At 41.2% G+C, this 21,010-nt stretch overlaps 1 protein-coding gene across 3 annotated transcripts in view; it reads right to left on the bottom strand.

Moving 5' to 3' along the window:
- The window catches only part of RGS7 (regulator of G protein signaling 7), an 883,903-nt gene that overhangs the window by 216,350 nt on the left and 646,543 nt on the right, over positions 1–21,010 (bottom strand). For all 3 annotated transcript variants that reach the window (XM_029594021.1, XM_029594023.1, XM_029594022.1), the window contains 2 exons: positions 4,709–4,785; positions 4,522–4,603 (listed from right to left, as the gene is read on the bottom strand). In XM_029594021.1, coding sequence (XP_029449881.1) covers positions 4,522–4,603; positions 4,709–4,785 — 159 coding nt within the window. The remainder of the gene's footprint in view (positions 1–4,521; positions 4,604–4,708; positions 4,786–21,010) is intronic.

Here is a 21,010-nt window from a genome sequence, read left to right as displayed (position 1 = left end):
TATTCCAGCTTGGCTGCTTTCAGGATTTCACTCCTTATCCAAGTCAGGTTTTCTTTTCTTCCATATTGATTCTCTACTATCCTGGGTAGATAAGCATTAAGATCCCATACTAACTCCAACACCCAGGAGCCGATGCAATAAGGGGATTAACACCTATTTAACGCACGTACAACGTGGAATGAATGAGTTAGCGTTCATCACATGAAAAGTCAGCACCTGCTTTCCGCAAATTTTATTGCATTGGCCCCCCAGCTTGTTCCCCACTATCTGTTGCCTGAACAACCAGCCTCCTAAGTCCCCATGGTCTTACTGTTCTGTATCCTAACATCATTGACCTGCCAGTGCCAACCTGGGCTACCCCATGACTATATCTCCCCGACTCTGCCTTAGAGGGAGTGAAGATAAGAATGGACTATTTGCAATATTGCAACTTTTGAACTTTGTTCCTAATGCTATTATAGAATATGAAAGTTGCCAATTATCCCTATCCAATATACTTCACCTTGCTCCCTGAGGAATCCCAGCTGATTCCTGGTTACCTCTTTATCTGTTTATCTATTTAATGTATCTTATATGCCACTACTTCCAGTTAGTTGTTCAAGCCTAGATTACAGCAATCACAATCTCCAGACCAGTTTCAATAAAATATTTTAAACAATTTAACAAAATTAAGTCAGCAAATCATTGTGAAATGATTTTGTTACTAGGAATTCTCTGTGCCTGTCCTATATTTTCTCATATTTTGTTAGCGTATTTGTCTCCCCCACCTCCACTGGGCATCGGTTCCATACATCCTTTTTATGATGAAATATTTTCTTTTTTTTTTTCATAGTTTCAATTATAATATTCAATTTACATTGAACATCAGAATAACAGGAAATAAGTTTCTATCAATTACATCCCATTATAAAAAATTACACCAAAATAACATTTCTTATTTCCTTATTACAAAACAAAATGGGAGAACCAGTAATAGAGCAATTTTAAATTACAAATCAAATTTTACCAAAACATGATGAGAGTTAGCAAAGTTATTTATTACTCATTTCAACTATACGGAAGGTAAAATTCTATTCTCATCTCCTTGGTTATGACAGGCCTCCGGGAACTTCTCTGACTGATCTGGCTCTTAATAGACATATCTTATACCATCTATACGCATAATACATTTACACGGAAACCTCATCACTAGTTGTATTCCAAAAGTTCTTGCTTGATTTGCCAGGACTAGAATTTTTTTCCGTCTTAATTGAGTTTCTTTAGAAACGTCCGGGTAGATCCATACTTTTTATCCCAGGTAAAGAGAGGTTCTATTTGACAGAAACAATTTTAGGATTTTATCCCTATCTGACGAAAGGGTAAATTTAACCAAAGAGTACCTCTCTTTTCAATCTGAGAACTATAGGACGTCTCAAGTAATTCTGTTACATTAAGCGAAGCTTCTTCCATTAATTGGTTCTCTGTTTCTCTTACATTCTTCCATGATATAAAATATGCACTTGATACTGATGGTAAATTTTCAGGTGGCAATAATAGTACCTCTTGAAAATAGTTCTTAATTGCTCTTTCGGAGAAACTAATTTGCATTTTGGGAAATTTATAATCCTAATATTTGTATATCTGATATTATTTTCTATATTTTCAACTTTTCTAGTCAGCAACAATTCTCCTTGTATAATCAATGCTTGAACTTTTAAAATTTGACTTATCTCCCCTTCTACCTTCTCCAAAGTCTCCGAATGTGTAGAGACAGATGGATTTATATTATATAAAGCAGTTTGCATTTCCTTTATATTCATGTTTAAATTTGCAATATTACTTTGCAATGAAACAATAGCTTGCCATAACATGTCCATAGTAACAGTTTTAAGTTTCCCTATAGATGAAAATAGTAGAAAAGTTACCGGTTGGGGAAGAGTTAATCCCTGCAGATCCCGGTTCCCTAGAAGCAGAGCAGACTCCCTTCCTCCAGCAGTTGCTGTTTTTCCGCCGCTACTTGCTCGGCTACCGCCATGAGAGCTTTCCATCCAAGGGGAGGAAGATATCGGGCCTCCATCCACTCTGTCATCGCCAACTCCACCACTTGTCTCTCCTCGATTGGGCTCGCCTCCAAAGACGCCATCCGTCAAAGAGTAAAGCCTGGGTCAATGGTGGTTGCGTTGCTCCTTGGTGGCAAAGGAATTGTTGGAGCCCCGGGACTAAGACTGACCTCTCCCAAAAGCGGTGGCATTTGCTCCCCGCCAACCGCTATCGCGGGACTCTCTGGGATCACGAACTCTGCTTGCGGGTAGAATCTTGTCAGCGTCGTCTGAATCGACGAAGGTCTCACAGGGGTCGAGGTATCCTGTCTGACCCTGACCTTTCATTTAGTATGTGGCATTATTCCAACACCGCTCCAAATGCAGAAAAAAAGGTTAGTAAGTAGACGCTGCAGAACTCCTAACTCCGACACCTCTCATACATCCGCCATCTTGGATCTCATTGATGAAATATTTTCTGATGTTATTCTTGACTCCATCCCCTTGAGGTTCATACCATGACTAGAACATTCTTTCTCTGAAAATATTTGCTTCTTGTATCTTATTTGTACCTGAGAGATATTTGAATGTTTTTATCATATTCCCTCCCACTTTCTCTTCTCACCTTAAGAGTATACATATTTAGATGATTCATTTTTAGGGGTCATTTTCTATGCGGATCGAACGCAATAAGAGATATTTCGCACACGAAAAGTCCCTTATCATGTGCGATACCAAGATCGGGGCAGAGTCAGGGCGGCGTCAGCCCTGGAAGAGGAGGAGTCGGGGTGGCACCGGGGCTGATGCCAGAAGACTTCGCCGACAGCAAAAGGTACGCTTCTTTTTCGCTGCCAGTTTCACCCCGAATAACTACACCCTTTATGGTGTAGTTATTTGGCATGACGCCGGCAGTGATCGCACCGCGGAGGTGCGATCGCTGCTGGCTATCGCAGGACTGCCCCCCGTTTCGCCCCCCTTTACCGCCAAATTCATTATGGGCCAGATTCTATAACATGCTCGCGGGCATGGATTTGTACGTGCAACCTGGCGCATGCAGTCGCGTGCATGTTATAAAATCCAGGGTCGGCGCGCACAAGGGGGGGGGCACACTTGTGCACCTTGCGCGCGCCGAGCCCTAGGAGAGCTCCGATGGCTTTCCCCATTCCCTCCGAGGCTGCTCCAAAATCTGAGCAGCCTCGAAGGGAACTTTCCTTCCGCTCCCCCCACCTTCCCCTCCCTTCCCCTATCTAACCCGCCCCCCAGCCCTACCTAAATCCCCCTACCTTTGTTGTCCTTTACGCCTGCCTTTGGCAGGCGTAACTTGTATGCGCTGGCCGGGCCTTGCCTGCCAGAGGCCTCGGTCCTGCCCCGGGACATACGCGCATCCTGGGGCTTGCACGCATCGCCAAGCCAATGCAAAATAGGCTTGGCGCACGCAGGGGCACTTTCTCAGGGTTATGCGCGTAACCCTTTGAAAATCTGCTCCTATGCCTTGCGGCATTAGAAAATTCAGCCCTTAGGGCCGGATTTTATAAAATTGCGCGAGGGCGTACTTTTGTTCGCTGGATTTTATAAGATACGTGTTATAAGATACGTGTTCGCTGGATTTTATAAGATACGTGCGTAGCCAGCGTATCTTATAAAATCCGGGGTCGGCGCGCGCAAGGGGGTGCACATTTGTGCAACCTGCGCGCGCCGAGCCCAGCGCGGCCTGCCTGTTCCCTCCGAGGCCACTCAGATTTCGAAGTGGCCTCGGAGGGAACTTTTCTTCGCCCTCCCTTCCCCTACCTAACCCATCCCCCCGGCCCTATGTAAAACCCCCCCCCCCCACCTTTGTCGGCAAAGTTACGCCTGCTGAAAGCAGGCGCAACTTTGCGCGCATCGCCGGCAGCCCCGCTCTGTCCTCCGGTCCCGGGGGCTGGTCCGGAGGCCTCGACCACGCCCCCGGGCCCGCCCCCGAAACACTGAGGCATGCCCCCGAAACGCCGCATCGTTTTGGGGACGCCCCGGACACGCCCCCTCCCGCCCCTTTTCGAAAGCCCCGGGACTTACGCGCGCCGGTGGCCTATGCAAAATAGGCGTGCCGGCGCGCGAGGACCCTGTGCGCGTAAATCCAGAGGGATTTACGCACGCGGGCCTTTTAAAATCCGCCCCTTAGTGTACATCCTGAATAATGTTAGTAGTCTTTCCAGTCCTTTTTTTGTTTTTATTTTATTTTCTGCATGCTTTTCTAAAACAATATTTATTTGCTATAATGGAATATAATAATAGAAATGTTGTTTCTAATAACTACTAGTTGCCTTTCTTTCTCAATTAAACATCTCTAAATACATATTTTTCTCTTTTGATATTTTCTTATGATGGTCAGTAAATATGTTTACACAATATTATCTGGGATCATGGTAGTAGTCAGTTTGAGTAAGTAGGGGGATTAATATTGATGTATATAATTGTTTTCTAGCAAATATTTTCAAAACAAATATAATCTTATGCATTAACTTACCACTGGTCTGTGTACATCCCAAAATGCTCTCTCTTGGCTATCAAGGATTTTTCTTTCTATTTTGTCTCTTTTCTTGTCAACTCTGCCAGTGTTGTAATGAAGATAAATAATGTTAATTACAGGCACAAGTACCTCTGCAAAACAGTCTAATTAAAATAGGTCTATCAAATAATGTGAAAAAACTCACTTTGCTTGTGCTTCTGCTTGCATAAAAATAAACTCCCATTTTCGTGCAAATGCTCTCTGAAGCCTGGCCAAGCTCTCCTGTAAACATATCATAGTTTAGGACCTGATGCAAAATCATAGCTTTCTTTTAGCTTCTAAAGTATGCATTGTAAAATTCTCCTCTCATAAAAAGCACATAGACATTTCTTTAGCCGGGATACAAGCAAAAGTGATGACAAATGCTTGTATACCTGGAAGTGGCAGGGCTGGGCTGGTAATGCAGTACAATCGGGGCTAGAAATGCTAGAGAAGCAACATTCACAGTCCCTGGGGGAAAGAGGGGAGGAGAGGAGAGGTATTCATGTTCATTGTTAAGGGCAACACCTGTTGGCTGGCTTTAGACCTCGGGATACAAGGATCCAAAAGGAGCCCTTGTGCAATGTGATTAGATCCCAGTCTCATGATTGTTGTGTTGCTGCAATGACCACCTAGACAGTAGCAGGAAGTATCAATTAAAATAGGGGGAAATCTGTGGGTAGTTGTGAATGAAGGTTCATGGTAGCAAACTCCCAGCACTGGTTCAATGGACTAGAAGAAAAAGGAAAAAGGAGGAACTACAAGGTAAAAAAAACAAAAACCATAACAAAAGGTGGATAATCTTTTTCATAGACCATACAAATTCTTCTTTTTACTGACTACATACAGTATACAGCACAGAATTCTAGCAGCCATAATAAACCATAATAAGTCTTTGCACGTTATGTTACCTTTATTCAACCAAAATATGTACTAAGACATGATTGTACATGAGCTTTCTAGACCACATATTCTTTTTCCTTTAGATGTGGTTTCAAAAGTTTACATATAAGATCTTGTTAAGATAATTCTTATGTTGGTCCTCAAAAAGGTATTCTGTAAGAAATTCTATAGGCTACTCATATTATTCATAGAGAGGGTAATTTTATAATAGCCTAGGAGGGCTGAAGTCCATGTATAGAATGTATAGGCAGACTTCAGTATGAATTTTCAAAGTGGACTTACACACCTAAGTCTGCTCTGAAAATTTTCAGGTGTCTACCACTCCCTGTGTGGCATATACAAACACATTTATTTTTAAATATGTTCCACCTTACAGCCACTTCAAAGCAGATTACATTCAGGTACTGAAGGTATTTTTTTCCCCAGAGGGCTCACAATCTGAGCTTGCACTTAAGGCAATGGAGGGTGAAGTGACTTGCCCAAGGTCACAAGAAGCAGCAGTGGAATTTGAACCCTGGATTCACTGGCACATAGGCCACTTGCAAGGGTAGTTCTATAACGAGGCAGGGTGAGGCGGCCGCCTCAGGCAGCAAAATTTTGAGACAGCAAAATGTGCCACCCAAAATGCCTGGTAGCCGACTCACCTTACTGCCAATGGCGGGCCAACCATGAGGGTGTTAAAAACCATCCAGTAGATGAAGATCCAAAGAGGCTGCAGGGGCTGCTGATGGATCCCAACCTGCTAGTGGCCAAAGATGAGAAGAGCCTGTGGGGCTGCCTGATAGATCCCAATATGCCGCTACCCAAATATTGGGGGACAACAAACCACCAGCAGCCAGGCCATGAGCTGCAGTGAAGAGGAGGGCCCGGGCTGACAGTGGATGACCAAAGAAGAACTGGAGATGCGGGGGGGGGGGGGGGCGGGGGAGAGGTAAGGGGTAGGTATGGTTGTGTGTGTGTGAGTATTTGTGTGAGGAAGGGAGCATGTATGTGAGAGAAGGAGCATATGTGTTTGAGAGAGGGGGAATGTGTGTAAGTATGTGTGTGTGCAAGCATGTGTATCAGAGAGGGAGCATGCAAGTAATGTGTGAGGAAAGGAGCATGTGAGAGGAAGTGCACATGTGTATGTTTGAGCATTGTGTGAGCAAGGGAGTGTATGTGTGTGAGACCAAGTGAGTATGTATGTGTGTGTGAGTATGAGTGTGAGTAGGGGAGTGTGTGTGCGATAGTATATGTATGAGAGGGGGAGAATGTGTGCGCATGAGTGTGTGAGAGAGGAAGCATGGGTGTATAAGAGGAAGCATGTGTTTGTGTGTGTGTGTGAGTGTATCTATCTATCTATCTATATATGTATATATATATATATCACAGACAAAAACTCCAAAAGGAGAAGGAAAAAAGCACATTGAACGATTCTATATTCTCCAAAACACAAAAAGTATGTAAGTATTTGAAATAAATATTTATTCAAGCAATAATCCTATATAAAAACAAATTAGATATGCCCATTCCCTAAAGTTTTCCTAAAAATACTTATGCATATATCTTAAAACACATTAAACACATATTTACTATTCCTTGATATATTGAGTACATCAATAAACATTCCAAACCCTCAAATCTAAACTACCACTAATCTCAAGTTAACCTGAAATTGGGCAATGTTTCTGAACATAAGAAATTGCCATGCTGGGTCAAACCAAAGGTCCATCAAGCCCAGTATCCTGGTTCCAACAGAGGCCAAACCAGGCCACAAGAACCTGGCAATTATCCAAACACGAAGAAGATCCCATGCTACTGATGCAATGAATAGCAGTGGCTATTCCCAGAGGGGTAGATTTTATAAATTTACGCAAGCGCGTACTTTTGTTCGCGCACCAGGATGCGAACAAAAGTACGCTGGATTTTATAAGATACGCGCTTTGGCGCGCGTATCTTATAAAATCCGGGGTCGGCGCACACAAGGGGTGCACATTTGTGCACCCCCTTGTGCTGGTCCGGAGGCCTCGACCCACGCCCCTGGGCCAGCAACACGCCCCCCAGACCCGCCCAAACCGCCCCTGACACGCCCCCCAGACACACCCCCTCCCTCCCCTTTTACGAAGCCCCGGACCTTACGTGCGTCCCGGGGCTAATGACGCGCGCCGGCAGCCTATGCAAAATAGGCGCACCGGCACGCGAGTGCCCTGCGCAAGTAAATCCGGCGGGATTTACGCGCTCAGGGCTTTTAAAAATCCGGCCCTAAGTAACTTGATTAATAGCCGTAATGGACTTCTCCAAGAACTTATCCAAACCTTTTTTGAACCCAGCTATAAACTAACTGCACTAACCACATCTCTGGCAACAAATTCCAGAGCTTTATTGTGCATTGAGTGAGAAAGAATTTTCTCCGATTAGTTTTAAAGTGCTACTTGCTAACTTCATGGAATGCCCCCTAGTCCTTCTATTATTCGAAAGTGTAAACAACCGAGTCACATCTACTCGTTCAAGACCTCTCATGATCTTAAAGACCTCTATCATATCCATCCACCTCAGCCGTCTCTTCTCTAAGCTGAACAGCCCTAACCTCTTCAGCTTTCCTCATAGGGGAGCTGTTCCATCCCCTTTATCATTTTGGTTGCCCTTCTCTGTACCTTCTCCATCGCAACTATATCTTTTTTGAGATGCAGCGACCAGAATTGTACACAGTATTCAAGGTGTGGTCTCACCATGGAGCTGTTTCTGGCATCCAAAAAATACAATCACAGTCACTATTATATAATTTAACAAAGTATCACAAGCACTGTTAAACAATTTAACAATGTATCTCTCAAACTACTATTTATAACCAAAAACATTTACTTAATGTCATATAAATGTTAGAGGGTAACATTCTTATAAATATCAAGCTATAGTGTTCCAATGATATCGTCCCAGGATATCATCCCACGATATCCTACATTGAAACACTACAGCTTGATATTTATACGAATGTTATACATCTTACATCTATTTATTTATTTATTTATTAAGTTTTCTATACTGTCACTAGGAAATACCATCCTAACGGTTTACAATACATAAAATTTGAGTAACAACAGATATAATCCAGACACAATTTTTAAATAATAATATTTTAAAATAGCTAAAATTTAAAACCAAACACTAGCTCCTAATTTATCTCAGTATATTAATGTAAAATTGGAAAAAAAAACAGTAACTAAATACTAAAATAGAGACAAATGCTGCATGTTAAAGACCTTAAAGCATAAAATTGGTAAAAAAAAAAAAAAAAAAAAGTCACAAAATAGGTAATAAAAGGCGTCTTTTTTCACTCTGTATATGCTATGCCAAATAGCCAGGTTTTGAGATCATGTTTAAACCTTTTAAAATTTGTTTCAAGCCTCAATTCCTGTGGTAATGTGTTCCAAAGTTTCTGTCCTGCTAGAGATACTGCTCTCTCCCTAACTTGATTTAACCGTGCTGACTGGACAGATGGTAAAGAAAGGAGGCCTCTGTTGGCAGACCGCAAATTTCTTTGCAGAACATGAAGTCTGATGTCAGTGTACAGCCCAGTCTACCTGCTCCCCATATATTAATTTGTAAAGGAATACATAATATTTTAAAATGTAATTCTTGATTTGATGGATAACCAATGTAGTTCAATTAGAATAGGGGTAATGTGATCCCTCTTTCTACTGTCCGTAAGGATTCTTGCCACAGCATTTTGCAAGACTTGTAAAGGGTATATAGAGGATGCTGGAGGACCTAAAAGGAGAGCATTACAGTAGTCCGTACTTGCGAAGATTGTTTGTAGTACTGTACGAAAATCGTTTTGTGAGAGTAGGGGTTTAAGGTGTTTCAGTAGCATTAATTTTGCATTAAGTAAATGTTTTTGGTTATAAATAGTAGATCGAGAGATACATTGTTAAATTGTTTAACAGTGCTTGTGATACTTTGTTAAATTATATAATAGTGACTGTGACTGTATTTTTTGGATGCAGAACCATTGCCCAATTTCAGGTTAACTTGAGTTTAGTAGTAGTTTAGATCTGAGGCTTGGACTGTTTATTGATATACTCAATATATCAATGAATAGTAAATATGTGTTTTAATGTGTGTTACGATATATGCATAAGTATTTTAGTTACACTTTAGGGACGAGCATATGCAAATTTGCTTTTATAGGATTATTGCTTGAATAAATATTTACTTCCAAATACTTACACTACTTTTTGTGTTTTGGAGAATATAGCATTGTTCAATGTGCTTTTTTTCCTTCTCCTTTTGGAGTTTTTTTTTTATGTGTATATACAATAAGCACTAGTTAGCTCTATACATTTTAGTTTATCTTAATATATATTAATATATATATATATAGGAGAGGGGAGAAAGTTTTGTGTACCCCACTTCCACTAATCCACAAGAATCTCAGGGTGACTGGATATCAAAAGTTCCCAGATATGGAGAGCATGAATTTTTAAAATCCTTGTTTGTTTTATTAATTTGGGTATTCCTTGATGTGTTTGCTCTTTTGAAATATTTTATTGGTGTTTGGGGTAATTAAAAAATAATTGTATATGAGTTTTAAGTTATGGATCTTCCTATTCATCAGCTGTTTTTTAAATATTCTTTTTATTGGTATGTTTTACTATTATGATTATGTATTTTTTATATTTCTTGATTTTATTATTTGATGTTTCAGGAATGGTGAGGTTTCTGTTTTTCCACTGTTGCACTGTATACACAGAATGACCCTGCATATGTATGTGAAAGCATGTATGTGTATATGCGAGAGAGAGAGAACCTGCATGTGTGTGTATGAGAGCCCACATGTTTATGAGAGAGCGAGAACGAGCCTGTGTGTGTGTGTGTATATATGTATGAAAGCCTGCATGTCTGTTGGAAAGCCTGCATGTGTAAGAGAAAGAGAGATCCTAAATGTGTGAGCCTGGGTCTGAATGAAAGACAAAAAGAGCATGAGTGTGTGTGAAAGAGAAGTTTGTGTGAGAGCATGTGGGAAGTGTATGAAAGAATGAACATGTGTAAATCTCTATGTGAGAGAGGGTAGATAAAGTCTGCGCAGCCTTCCTCCCTCAAATCCACAACAATCTCAAGGTAACAAGAAATTAAAAGATCACAGATATAGAGAGTGGGACATTTTTAAAATCCTTATTAGTTTTAATTTTTGGATGTTATTTCATGTGTCTGTTGTTTTACAATATTTATGTGAGTTTTTAATTATTGGATATTGTATCCATTGATTGTTTTGACATTTATTCTTTTCATTAGTATGGTTTTAAAATTAGGAATGATGTTTTAAATCTCTCAATTTATTGCTTGATTTTTGTGAGGAATGATGGTTTCTATTTTTCCATTTTTGCATTGCATAATATAGTTGAGCTTGTTGCGGTTACCAATTCAGTTTTTGACAGCAAGTTTCTATTTATACTTTATGGCCTCTTTATTTTGTATGTGTTCTGAGGCTGTCTGTGTTATGCATATGTGAAGTATTCTGCTATCACAGAGGTGGCCAACCTCGTGGCCAACCTCGTGAGCTGCATGCATTGGCTGTGGTGTCAGTGAGTCTCCTGGAGAGTGTGAGTGCTGACAAGGTGTGGGAATGGGAAAGGGAGGGGGATGCTGTCAGTCCTGTGTTAGGACTGATAGCAAGAATTTTACATAATGCGGCAATATTGGGGTGAGGGCAAACTCACTGACTGAGCACCTGAGCAGCAACATGATAGCAGAATGTGTATGTATGTGTGATGTCTGACTTTCTGTCTTGAGAGAGTGACTTTGTGTATGTATGTCTATGTGCATCTCTAAGAAAGTGACTGTGTATGTCTCTGAGAGTGTATGTGTATGTGTGTTTGTCTGTGTCTCTGGGAGAGAGTGAATATTTGTGTAGGTCTCCATTTGAGAGTGTATGTGTATGTGTGTTTGCCTTGTCTCTGGGAGAGAGTGAATATTTGTGTATGTATCTGAGACTGTGTGTCTGAGAGAGAGTGTATGAGAGCATTGAGAGCATGAGTGTATGTGTGTGTGTGTATATAAGAGGAGAAAGTTCACCCTCCTGCCCCCCTCCCCCCGCACTAATCCATGAAAACTTCATGGTGACTGGAAATCAAAAGTTCACAGGTATGGAGAGAAGGGATTTGTTATCCTTATTAGTTTTAATTATTGGGTGTTATTTGCTGTCTACTAGTTTGAAATATAATTGATATTTGGGAAATTTTATAATTTTTATGAGTTTTTAATTATTGGCTTTTATGTTATTCATCAGCTGTTTTGAAATATTCTTTTGAAGGTGAATTTTAAAAGCCCGGCACGTGCATCAATTAGGGGATGCATGCACAAATTGGGTGTACACGCCCTCACACTATTTTCAAAACTTGGAGATGTGCATGCATCTTGGGCTGCATGCACATCTGACTGAGTTTCAAAAAAGGGGCGGGGGGGGCCTGTACATGGCCTGGGCAGTGAATGGGTATTCTGGGCAGGTCAAGAGATGTGTGTGTATGTAGTTATGCGCCTGACCACATACCCAGGGTCCCTGCCACATACTTTACTTCTGTTATGGAGGAGGTATAAGTCAGAAAAAAAACCCTGCTGTTTCAGAAGGGTTTAAAGAGTTTGGGGTAACTGGGGGGAGTGTATGCTATTAAACTAGGGAGGTTTGGAGGACCTAGATGATAACTGGGCAAACTGGTGGATGAACTGGTGAAACTGGCAAAGGTGTAGATGAGCTCCCCTTTTAAAATTCCCTGATTTATGAGGTAGAAGCAGCATTTATGCACCAAGCGCAGGCCCATTTAAAACTGGGCGCTTATCGGTGCGTGCCTACTGTATTTTATAACGTGCACACACATGTGCACGTAAGTTATAAAATTGCTGTTTCCTTGGGCACGTGCCTGCGTGTCAGTTTGAAATTTATTGTCTTTATTAGTATGTTTTTTATTATTATGACTGATGTTTTACATTCCTTGATTTTATTGTTTTGAGGAATGACATTTCTATTTTTCCATTATTGCTCTGCAAAAGTCTGGCTTGCTGAGGTTTCCAGTTCATTTCTATTTATACTTTATGGTCTCTTTGTTCTGTATTTGCTGAGGATCTGTCTGTGTTCTGCATGTGTGACTAAGGTGAGGTATTCTGTTAGTATGTAGTTTCTGTGCAGGGATCTGTGGCAGGCTGGCTTGCTATGTTTTCCTAATAAGAAGTATGTTGATGTTTAGGGCCTGGTTTAATATTTGCAGTGTAGCATTTTCATAGTTAGGGTTTTTACTGTTTGAGGGCTGGTACTTAGGGTTCTTTTAGCATGGGAGGTTTATTATATTGAATTTTTAATTCAGTTTACTCTGGGCTTTCTGAGGGCAAAGCATACACCCAACATGTATTACAATAGGCCTAATACCATATGCATTCCAAATGTGTTTTTTGCAGGATTGTAATATTTTGTGATATTTTTACCTCAGAAGACTATACTCTCAATGTCCTTTTTCATGTAAAATTTATTAGTGTAAATGCAGAACTTTTAATTGTATGTGATGAGGGCAGGGGGGCACGAGCACAAGGCTGTAAAGTTTTCCTAAGGTGCCTAATGCCCTTGCACTGGCCTGGAGAGTGTGCCACACAAATATATCCTCAATTTACCTATCTCCCATTTCTCCAAGGGAAAATGCTGGGTAAAGTGTGGGAGGCAGATCTGAGGGTTCCTGGGAGTATGGCAGAGTTGCCAGCTTCCTAGAAACATTGTCATTGATGCTCTATCTGCCATTCCTCTGGGAATTCTGATCCCTGCTTTACCTCTTCTGCAGCATTTAAAATCACTGAAAGGGCCAGACTTTAAGGGTCGTTCCCCCCCCCCCCCCCTTTCCCCTCTTGATGATTTCGACCGTACTGTGCTTTGAAGGAGAGTGGAGAGGGAGGGGGGGAGAGTTCTAGCTCATCCCTCACCCTCAGGCTGCAGATTGCCCTGAGCTGTCCCTGCCTACTGCTCTAACCACTAGCCTACTTCTCTACTTTTCCTCGGGAGAAAATGTAAATGTATACATGGACATTTATGTGCATACTTTTTGTAACTCAATAGAATGCATATACATGGTCTAAGTGCCTCCACTCCACCCCCGGAATGCATCTTTCAAGTATAAGCAAAAGTTCATGTGAAATTACTTCCGCATACATTTTTATATGCACAGTTCTTGGGGCAATTTTAAAAAAGACCATGTATGTGCATAAAACCAAGTTTTACATGCATACACTAGGCCCAAATTGAATATATGTGTCTTATGTCAGGCACAGTATACTCATTTGTTGAACAGTTCATTTGATTTTGAAGTAAAATAACATACTGGGATTCACTCAATCTATGTCTCCTCTCAACTAATCACCATCAAGATCTCACTTCAAAGCAAATGTAGATGTGTAATGGAGAATCTCATATAATTAAAAAATTATTGAATGACCATCATAATTTAGCACAGATGCCAGGCCATGGAACACTGCTTTATGTGTCCTTATGGAGACTGGGGGGCTGTTGAATAATCCCCCATGTGCTAACAGTTATAATCATCAGTCATTCTTGGTGCATATACCACTTTCATATGTGATCAATGAGTATATATTTCTGTATTCACTTAATTATGTGATCAATAAATATAAATTTCACAACACGATGTGTACTTACCTGTATGTGCTGAAGTAAATTAAATTTACATCGGGAAATGTGGCTTCAAAGAACTTTCCAAAATGTCAAGGGATAGCCATCTCTTTTTAACCCGACATTGCAATGTTTCAGAAAGATGAATACCTTCCTTACTCAGGGAAAAATATTAACGTTCTATGAAGAATAGTATAGCCCAGTTTTCTGTAAAACTAAAAGTAATAAACAAAAGCATGACAAATGCAATATAATTTTGATATATATCTTTGGAAAGTTCATAATCCACATTTCCCGGTGTAAATTTCATTTACTTCAGCACATACAGATTAAGTACACATCGTGTTGTGAAATTTATATTTATTGATCACATAAGTAAGTTGTTTTTTTTTTTTCTATTTATTCATTTTTACAATAATTTCAAGAACCATTTGAATTGAAATATATACACTTTGCAGCTTAAACAATCAAAGAAAAAAGGAAAAATACAATTAGGGCAAAAATCCCCCTAAAAGAAAAATATCAGCTACAGAGCATCTAAATCAAGCCCTCAAACAAGGATCCAATGATGTTCACAATCTCAGGAAATATTACACATTGAGGAAATTAAGATAAAGGAGAAGCAGTAACAATCTTTGATAGACCCACTACACATATTAGAAGCGCACAATCAATTTGCACATGTAGGGGACACCACTTTGTCCTTCTTACTAGTTATAAAGGAAATTAATTGAGAGGGTTGAGAAAAAATATAGCAGTTGCCCTGAAATTTAATCAGGCATTTACAGGGAAATTTCAATAAAAATAAAATAACCATAAAAATAATAATATTAGGTGCTACAACCCAAGAAAGAGATCTAGGCATCATAGTGGATAACACATTGAAATCGTTGGCTCAGTGTGCTGCAGCAGTCAAAAAAGCAAATAGAATGTTAGGAATTATTAGGAAGGGAATGGTTAATAGAACGGAAAATGTCATAATGCCTCTATATCGCTCCATGGTGAGACCACACCTTGAATACTGTGTACAATTCTGGTCGCCGCATCTCAAAAAAGATATAGTTGTGATGGAGAAGGTACAGAGAAGGGCAACCAAAATGATAAAGGGGATGGAACAGCTTCCCTATGAGGAAAGGCTAAAGAGGTTAGGGCTGTTCAGCTTGGAGAAGAGATGGCTGAGGGGGGATATGATAGAGGTATTTAAGATCATGAGAGGTCTTGAATGAGAAGATGTGACTCGGTTATTTTCACTTTCGAATAATAGAAGGACTAGGGGACATTCCATGAAGTTAGCAAGTAGCACATTTAAGACTAATCGGAGAAAATTCTTTTTCACTCAACGCACAATAAAGCTCTGGAATTTGTTGCCAGAGGATGTGATTAGTGCAGTTAGTGTAGCTGGGTTCAAAAAAGGTTTGGATAAGTTCTTGGAGGAGAAGTCCATTAATGGCTATTAATCAATTTTACTTAGGGAATAGCCACTGCTATTGATTGCATCAGTAGCATTGGATCTTCTTAGTGTTTGGGTAATTGCCAGGTTCTTGTGGCCTGGTTTTGGCCTCTGTTGGAAACAGGATACTGGGCTTGATGGACCCTTGGTCTGACCCAGCTTGGCAATTTCTTATGTTCTTATGGATGGAACGTGACAGATATCTCTAAGTTTATAATCCGTGAATGCAGATGGATGTTGAAAGCCTTTAAGCCAAGGTGAATGTAGAAGGCACTATGAATATCAGCAACCAAGTGTTGAACTGCCGTGGACGTCACTGAGATCTTCAGGAGAAGTGGCGATGTAAAGGAACGTCCAAAGCCCACTTCAAGTTGTGATGCAATAATGGATCTTCTAATTTGATGAAGGGACTCCTCAGGTCTTCCACTAGACATCTGAGAATAAGGTTGCCTCCTGCCCCCGAGTCCATCAGGGAAGGAGTCTGAACCATAGCCGGTTCACGGAGACTGGAAGAGAGGGCAAAGGAGAAAACGCAGTACGGCCAAAGAACAGTCCTCCCGCGGGACTTAGGCCCGTCCATTTCCCGGACGAATGGGGCATGTAGAGACATCATGGCCGGGCTGACCACAGTACATGCACAGGCCGCGTTTCTTCTGAATTCTTCTCTCCTTGGAGGTCAAGTGTCCATGACCATGTTGCATCGGTTCATCTTTATCAGCAGCAGAAGTTACTGGAACCATCCGAGGTGCAGTGGCAGTACTAGCCTGTTTCAACAGGGGGTAACACCTTAGGCCGGAGTTCCTTCACCTTGTCTCGGAGCCGGTGATCAATCCGAGTGGCCAAGGCTATTTATTCGTCCAGCGAGTCAAGTGTCTGGCGAGTGGCCAGCTTGTCCTTTAAATGGGTATCCAGGCCTCTGCAGAAGAGAGACTTGAGACATTTGGGGTCCCAGCAAAGTTCCGCTGCAAGAGTCTTGAATTCTATCGTGAATTCAGCCAGTGATCTGTTGCCTTGCTTCAAGTCCACCAAAGCAAAACCGGCAACAGAAATATAAGCGGGGTCATCAAAGACGGATTTAAACAAGTCCATAAATCCTTCTATGTCCTGCAAAATGGGGTCCTTGTGTTCCCACAAGGTAGATGCCCACGCCAGGGCTCTTCCATCCAAGTATGACAGGATGTAGGTGGTCTTCGAAAGAGCCGTAGGAAATAAAGTGGGATGTAAGGTGAAATGCATGCAGCACTGGTTCAGAAAGCCCCGGGTCTTCTGGATGTCTCCGGAAAAGCGGATAGGAGCCACCAATGGTACAGCAGTCTTTAAAGTTACCTCCTGTAACTGACCTTCTTGGTTAGAAGCTGTGCCTTGTATCTTCTATGTGTGTAGCTGATGAAATGCTGCAGTAAGTTTCTCCAAAGTTTTTTGCTGCTCTGAGATGTGTTGGGCCAGGCCTGGTATAGCCTGCAAGGCAGAGAGATGTGCCGGATCCATGGACTTAACAACATCCCATAGTTTAAGCCAGATTCACTGGAGTTAACAACCTCCCATATTAAGCCGGATCCACTGGAGTTAGCAATTTGTTAGGATTCTGTTACGTTCCACTATCTGATGGGAGGAGCAATCAGATAGGAGTAGCAATCTGTTAGGATAGCTCTGTGATAGAGCTGTGAGTTAGCAATATGATGTAATGGCTCCTAAAGGAGGAGGAGTCAGCAATCTTGTAGTGTGTCAGATATCGTCTTGATAAGGAGTAGCAATCTGTAATGAATCTGATATAGTTGTAGGTGGGTCCCTGGGCCGGTAGCAGATGACCACGCCCCTGGGAGGATATCCCGAGAGGGACCACCGGCTAGGCTTGAGTATGGAGACAGACCCACATTAGTTCTTTTATTAAACAGGTTTTTGAAGGCTGCCTGCTTTTTCCTGTAAGGAGAGGGTCACTGCTTGAGGCCCAGTTTCCCTATTATTTTTCTACTTCGTGGAGCCAGGACGCTGTTAGGAAGCCGGAACATCCTGCATCAATCGCTTCCTGCATCCGGGGCCAGCCAGGTGACGTCAGGAGGAGGAGCCGGGTAGGCATAAAAACCAGCCTACGCCGGCGAGAGACGCTGCCTGCTTTTTCCTGGAAGGAGAGGGTCACTGCTTGAGGCCCAGTTTCCCTATTATTTTTCTACTTCGAGGAGCCAGGACGCTGGTAGGAAGCCGGAACATCCTGCATCAATCGCTTCCTGCATCCGGGGCCAGCCAGGTGACGTCAGGAGGAGGAGCCGGGTAGGCATAAAAACCAGCCTACGCCGGCGCAATGCCGCCGGAGCAACGGCTAAGCCGCGCGCGGCCAAGGGGCGCGCGGCTTGTCCCGGCTTAGCACGGCGCAGAATGGTCTGAACGGGGATTATCGGCAAAGCAGCCCTAGAGATCAACAAAGCTAAGTACTGTCTCTTATTGCCCTTCTGAAGCTGATCTGTCTGGTTATTTCTTAGCTATGCCTCATACAAAGAGGAAAGCTAAGATTAGAGATGTTTCTTCTACTTCCTCACCAATAAAAACAGTACAACCCAGAATAGCTGAGTGTTTCAGAAGAGTTTCCGCATCAACCCCGGTGGGGGCCGCTAATGATTCCTTTGTGAAGCGGGAAAAGGATCAGTTGGCCACAGAAACATCTTTAATCCCCGGGGCCCCAGAGAAGCCAGGGCCCCCTCCAGCAATGTTAGCTGGAATATCGCCTGTTAAAGATCGTAACACCTCTATGGGGAGGGCTTTGAACAATGTCAAACCTATAAGTTTGGACAGTTCAGGAAACATGGACTTACAAACCCCCCAATTGGTATCAGGTGAGGAGGGACCCTTCAATCCGCATAAATCGGAAGATCAAGCAGATGGACTTGAAGATATATCTGTCACAATACCCCAAAAATTTTCCCTAGAAGAGCTGGGATTAATAATGTTAAAAATGCAAAAATCAATTAATTGTTTAATGAAATCAGTACATGATGCTTTAAAAAATGATGTTAGTACTAAGGAGAAATTGACTAAAATGGAAACTAATGTAAATGAGTTGGGGAAGAAACTAGAGGGTGTACAGGAAGTACAAATTAATGTAATAAAATATATAGAGGAACATCAAGGGAAATTGGAGAATCTGGAAAATTTAAATAGAAGAATGAATTTGAGATTTCTGAACTTTCCCAAAACTCACCTGATAACATCGGGGGAGTTAATAAATAGTTACTTGAAAAACGTATTAAGATATACAGATAACTCTTTGCCAACTATTTTAAAGAGTTATTATCTTCAGCAACCGCAAAATGGAGAGTTAGGGGAGAGTAAAGAAAATTTAGATTTGACAGAATTTATTGAGAAATCTTTTGAGTCAAAAATTAATGTAAGATCTACTTTATTAGTACAATTTCTATCTCTAGTAGAAAGAGATATGGTACTGAGACTACATTTTAAATATCAGAAAATAGATTTCTATGGATCCCCTATTAGGATCTTCCCGGATGTGGTACACACAACTCAATTACGTAGAAGAAAATTCATTGAAATGTGTAGTGAAGTCATTGAGAAAGGTGCTCAATTTGTATTAAAGTACCCTTGCAAATGTCATATTAGATCTGGGAAAGACAAATATATCTTTAATGATCCAAATCAGCTTAGGGTGTATTTGGATACACATGTATAATGATGTGATAAGATTGAAGGGGGGGGGGGGAAGTTTGAAATATGTGGATAAGCAATAAGTATTTCTTTAAGTAATTCTTTTTGGATCGCTCCAAGTTGATTCTTAGCAGTAATTTGAATCTCTAGTTTACTTATTTTATTTCCTAAGTATAGAATGGAGATATAAAATGTAAGATGTCAATGTTGAATTGGGAAAACAATTGCTGTAACTTATTCTATGTTTATACTTAAGTGTAAAAATAACTGAAATGCAATAAAAATAAAATTAAAAAAAAACAAAACAAAACAAAAAACAGGTTTTTGAAACCACCAGAGGTGGCAGTAGTGAGCTGATATGCCCGGCAGAGCTGTAGTCCCTCAGGTACTGGAACAGTGATCCAGAATGGCTGAGCTGTTGAGAAACTGTAGAAAGTGAGTAGGCAGAGTAGGCAGAGTTCATGAACAGAACTAGATGACAAAACTCACATAAGGTCTCAAGTAAGTTCAGGAGCTGGAAAGATTTAGGCCCTCGAGGAGTGAGTACCTGGTTCCAGGGAAAGCTCCAAGAGAGCGATGGTAACTCACAATTGTTTGTAGCAGCGATAGCTTCCAAGCAGTAGATAATCTTCAGAGTGTCCAGGAACATGGGCCCTTGAGGAGCGAGTTCCGGTTCCTATCTGTAATCTGAAAGAAAGAAAGAAAGCGAGGCCCCCGAGGAGCGGGTACCTCTGGTAAGTCCGAGGAGGCACAGTAGCTTGGGAAGTGTAGCCAAAGCAATCCCCCTTGCTAACTTCATTAGATAGTGAAAAAGAGACCTTTAAATATTGGAAGCGGATGATGACATCTCAGGGGGATGCCCCTGAGGCTCACTCTCTTGCTGGTACTTCAATCAGAGCATACGCACGCGTCCTAGGTCTTCAGGCAACTTGGCGGATCTGCAACATCGAGCTGGTCCAGGGATGCTGGAGGGAGACAGCACGGAGACGCCGCGGCAGCCAGCCGTCCATCAGACCCGTAGGTAAAGAGGGCGGAGTGAGGACATCGAGCAGCGACGGTTGCAAAAATGATTGACTGGTTAAGATGGAAAGTATGCCAGAGTTTATATCTTTCCAGATTGAAAAAGAAAACACCTTTTTTGCCATTTGAGCTGTAAAGCTTGAAGATTATATTTTTCCTCAGTTTGATTTTTTTTTTCATTTTTAAATAGATCATTTTTCATTTTGATTTTTGTTTTATTATGGATCGATCCAAATACTTTTTGAACTCAAATATGTTACTTGTTTTTTTTTTTTTTGTGTTATGTGTGTGTCATGACACCTGAAGAATGCAATGAATGAATTTGTGTGTCAGTTTAGTGAAATGCATGTGTCTGTGTAATGTCTGAGCACTTAAGTTGTTTGTGGTCCTGACTATTGCATATTACCTAATTATAAAAAAGGATTATTATGCAGATATAGGGATTACTAGATGTAGGGAGCTAAGGCCATGATGTATTTTGTCTCATTGATTAATTTGAATTTGTTTTGTTCTTATACTAGGCTTTAATAGCATATACATCTAATACTGATTTAAGAGGCTATGCTCTGATGGCTGAAATTCACCCAGCTGAGGGAACTGCATACGTCAAATGTCATCGATTTCAGAAATCATCCCATTCTATGCACAGAAGTCATCGTGCACTTTTCATCATATTGACCTTTATTTCATATGTGATAACTGATTGTCAATAACAAAATATGAAATGATACACCTAGTCAATATTTTAGTTATGTACCCATTTAAAAATGACACTATTTAGATTTCAAGTTAATGATAAA

The sequence above is a fragment of the Rhinatrema bivittatum genome, chromosome 3 (assembly GCF_901001135.1).
Source record: "Rhinatrema bivittatum chromosome 3, aRhiBiv1.1, whole genome shotgun sequence".
Taxonomy (NCBI): Eukaryota; Metazoa; Chordata; class Amphibia; order Gymnophiona; family Rhinatrematidae; genus Rhinatrema; species Rhinatrema bivittatum.
The sequence above is the reverse complement of the archived record's forward strand: the minus strand, read 5'-3'. Positions and strand labels throughout refer to the sequence as shown.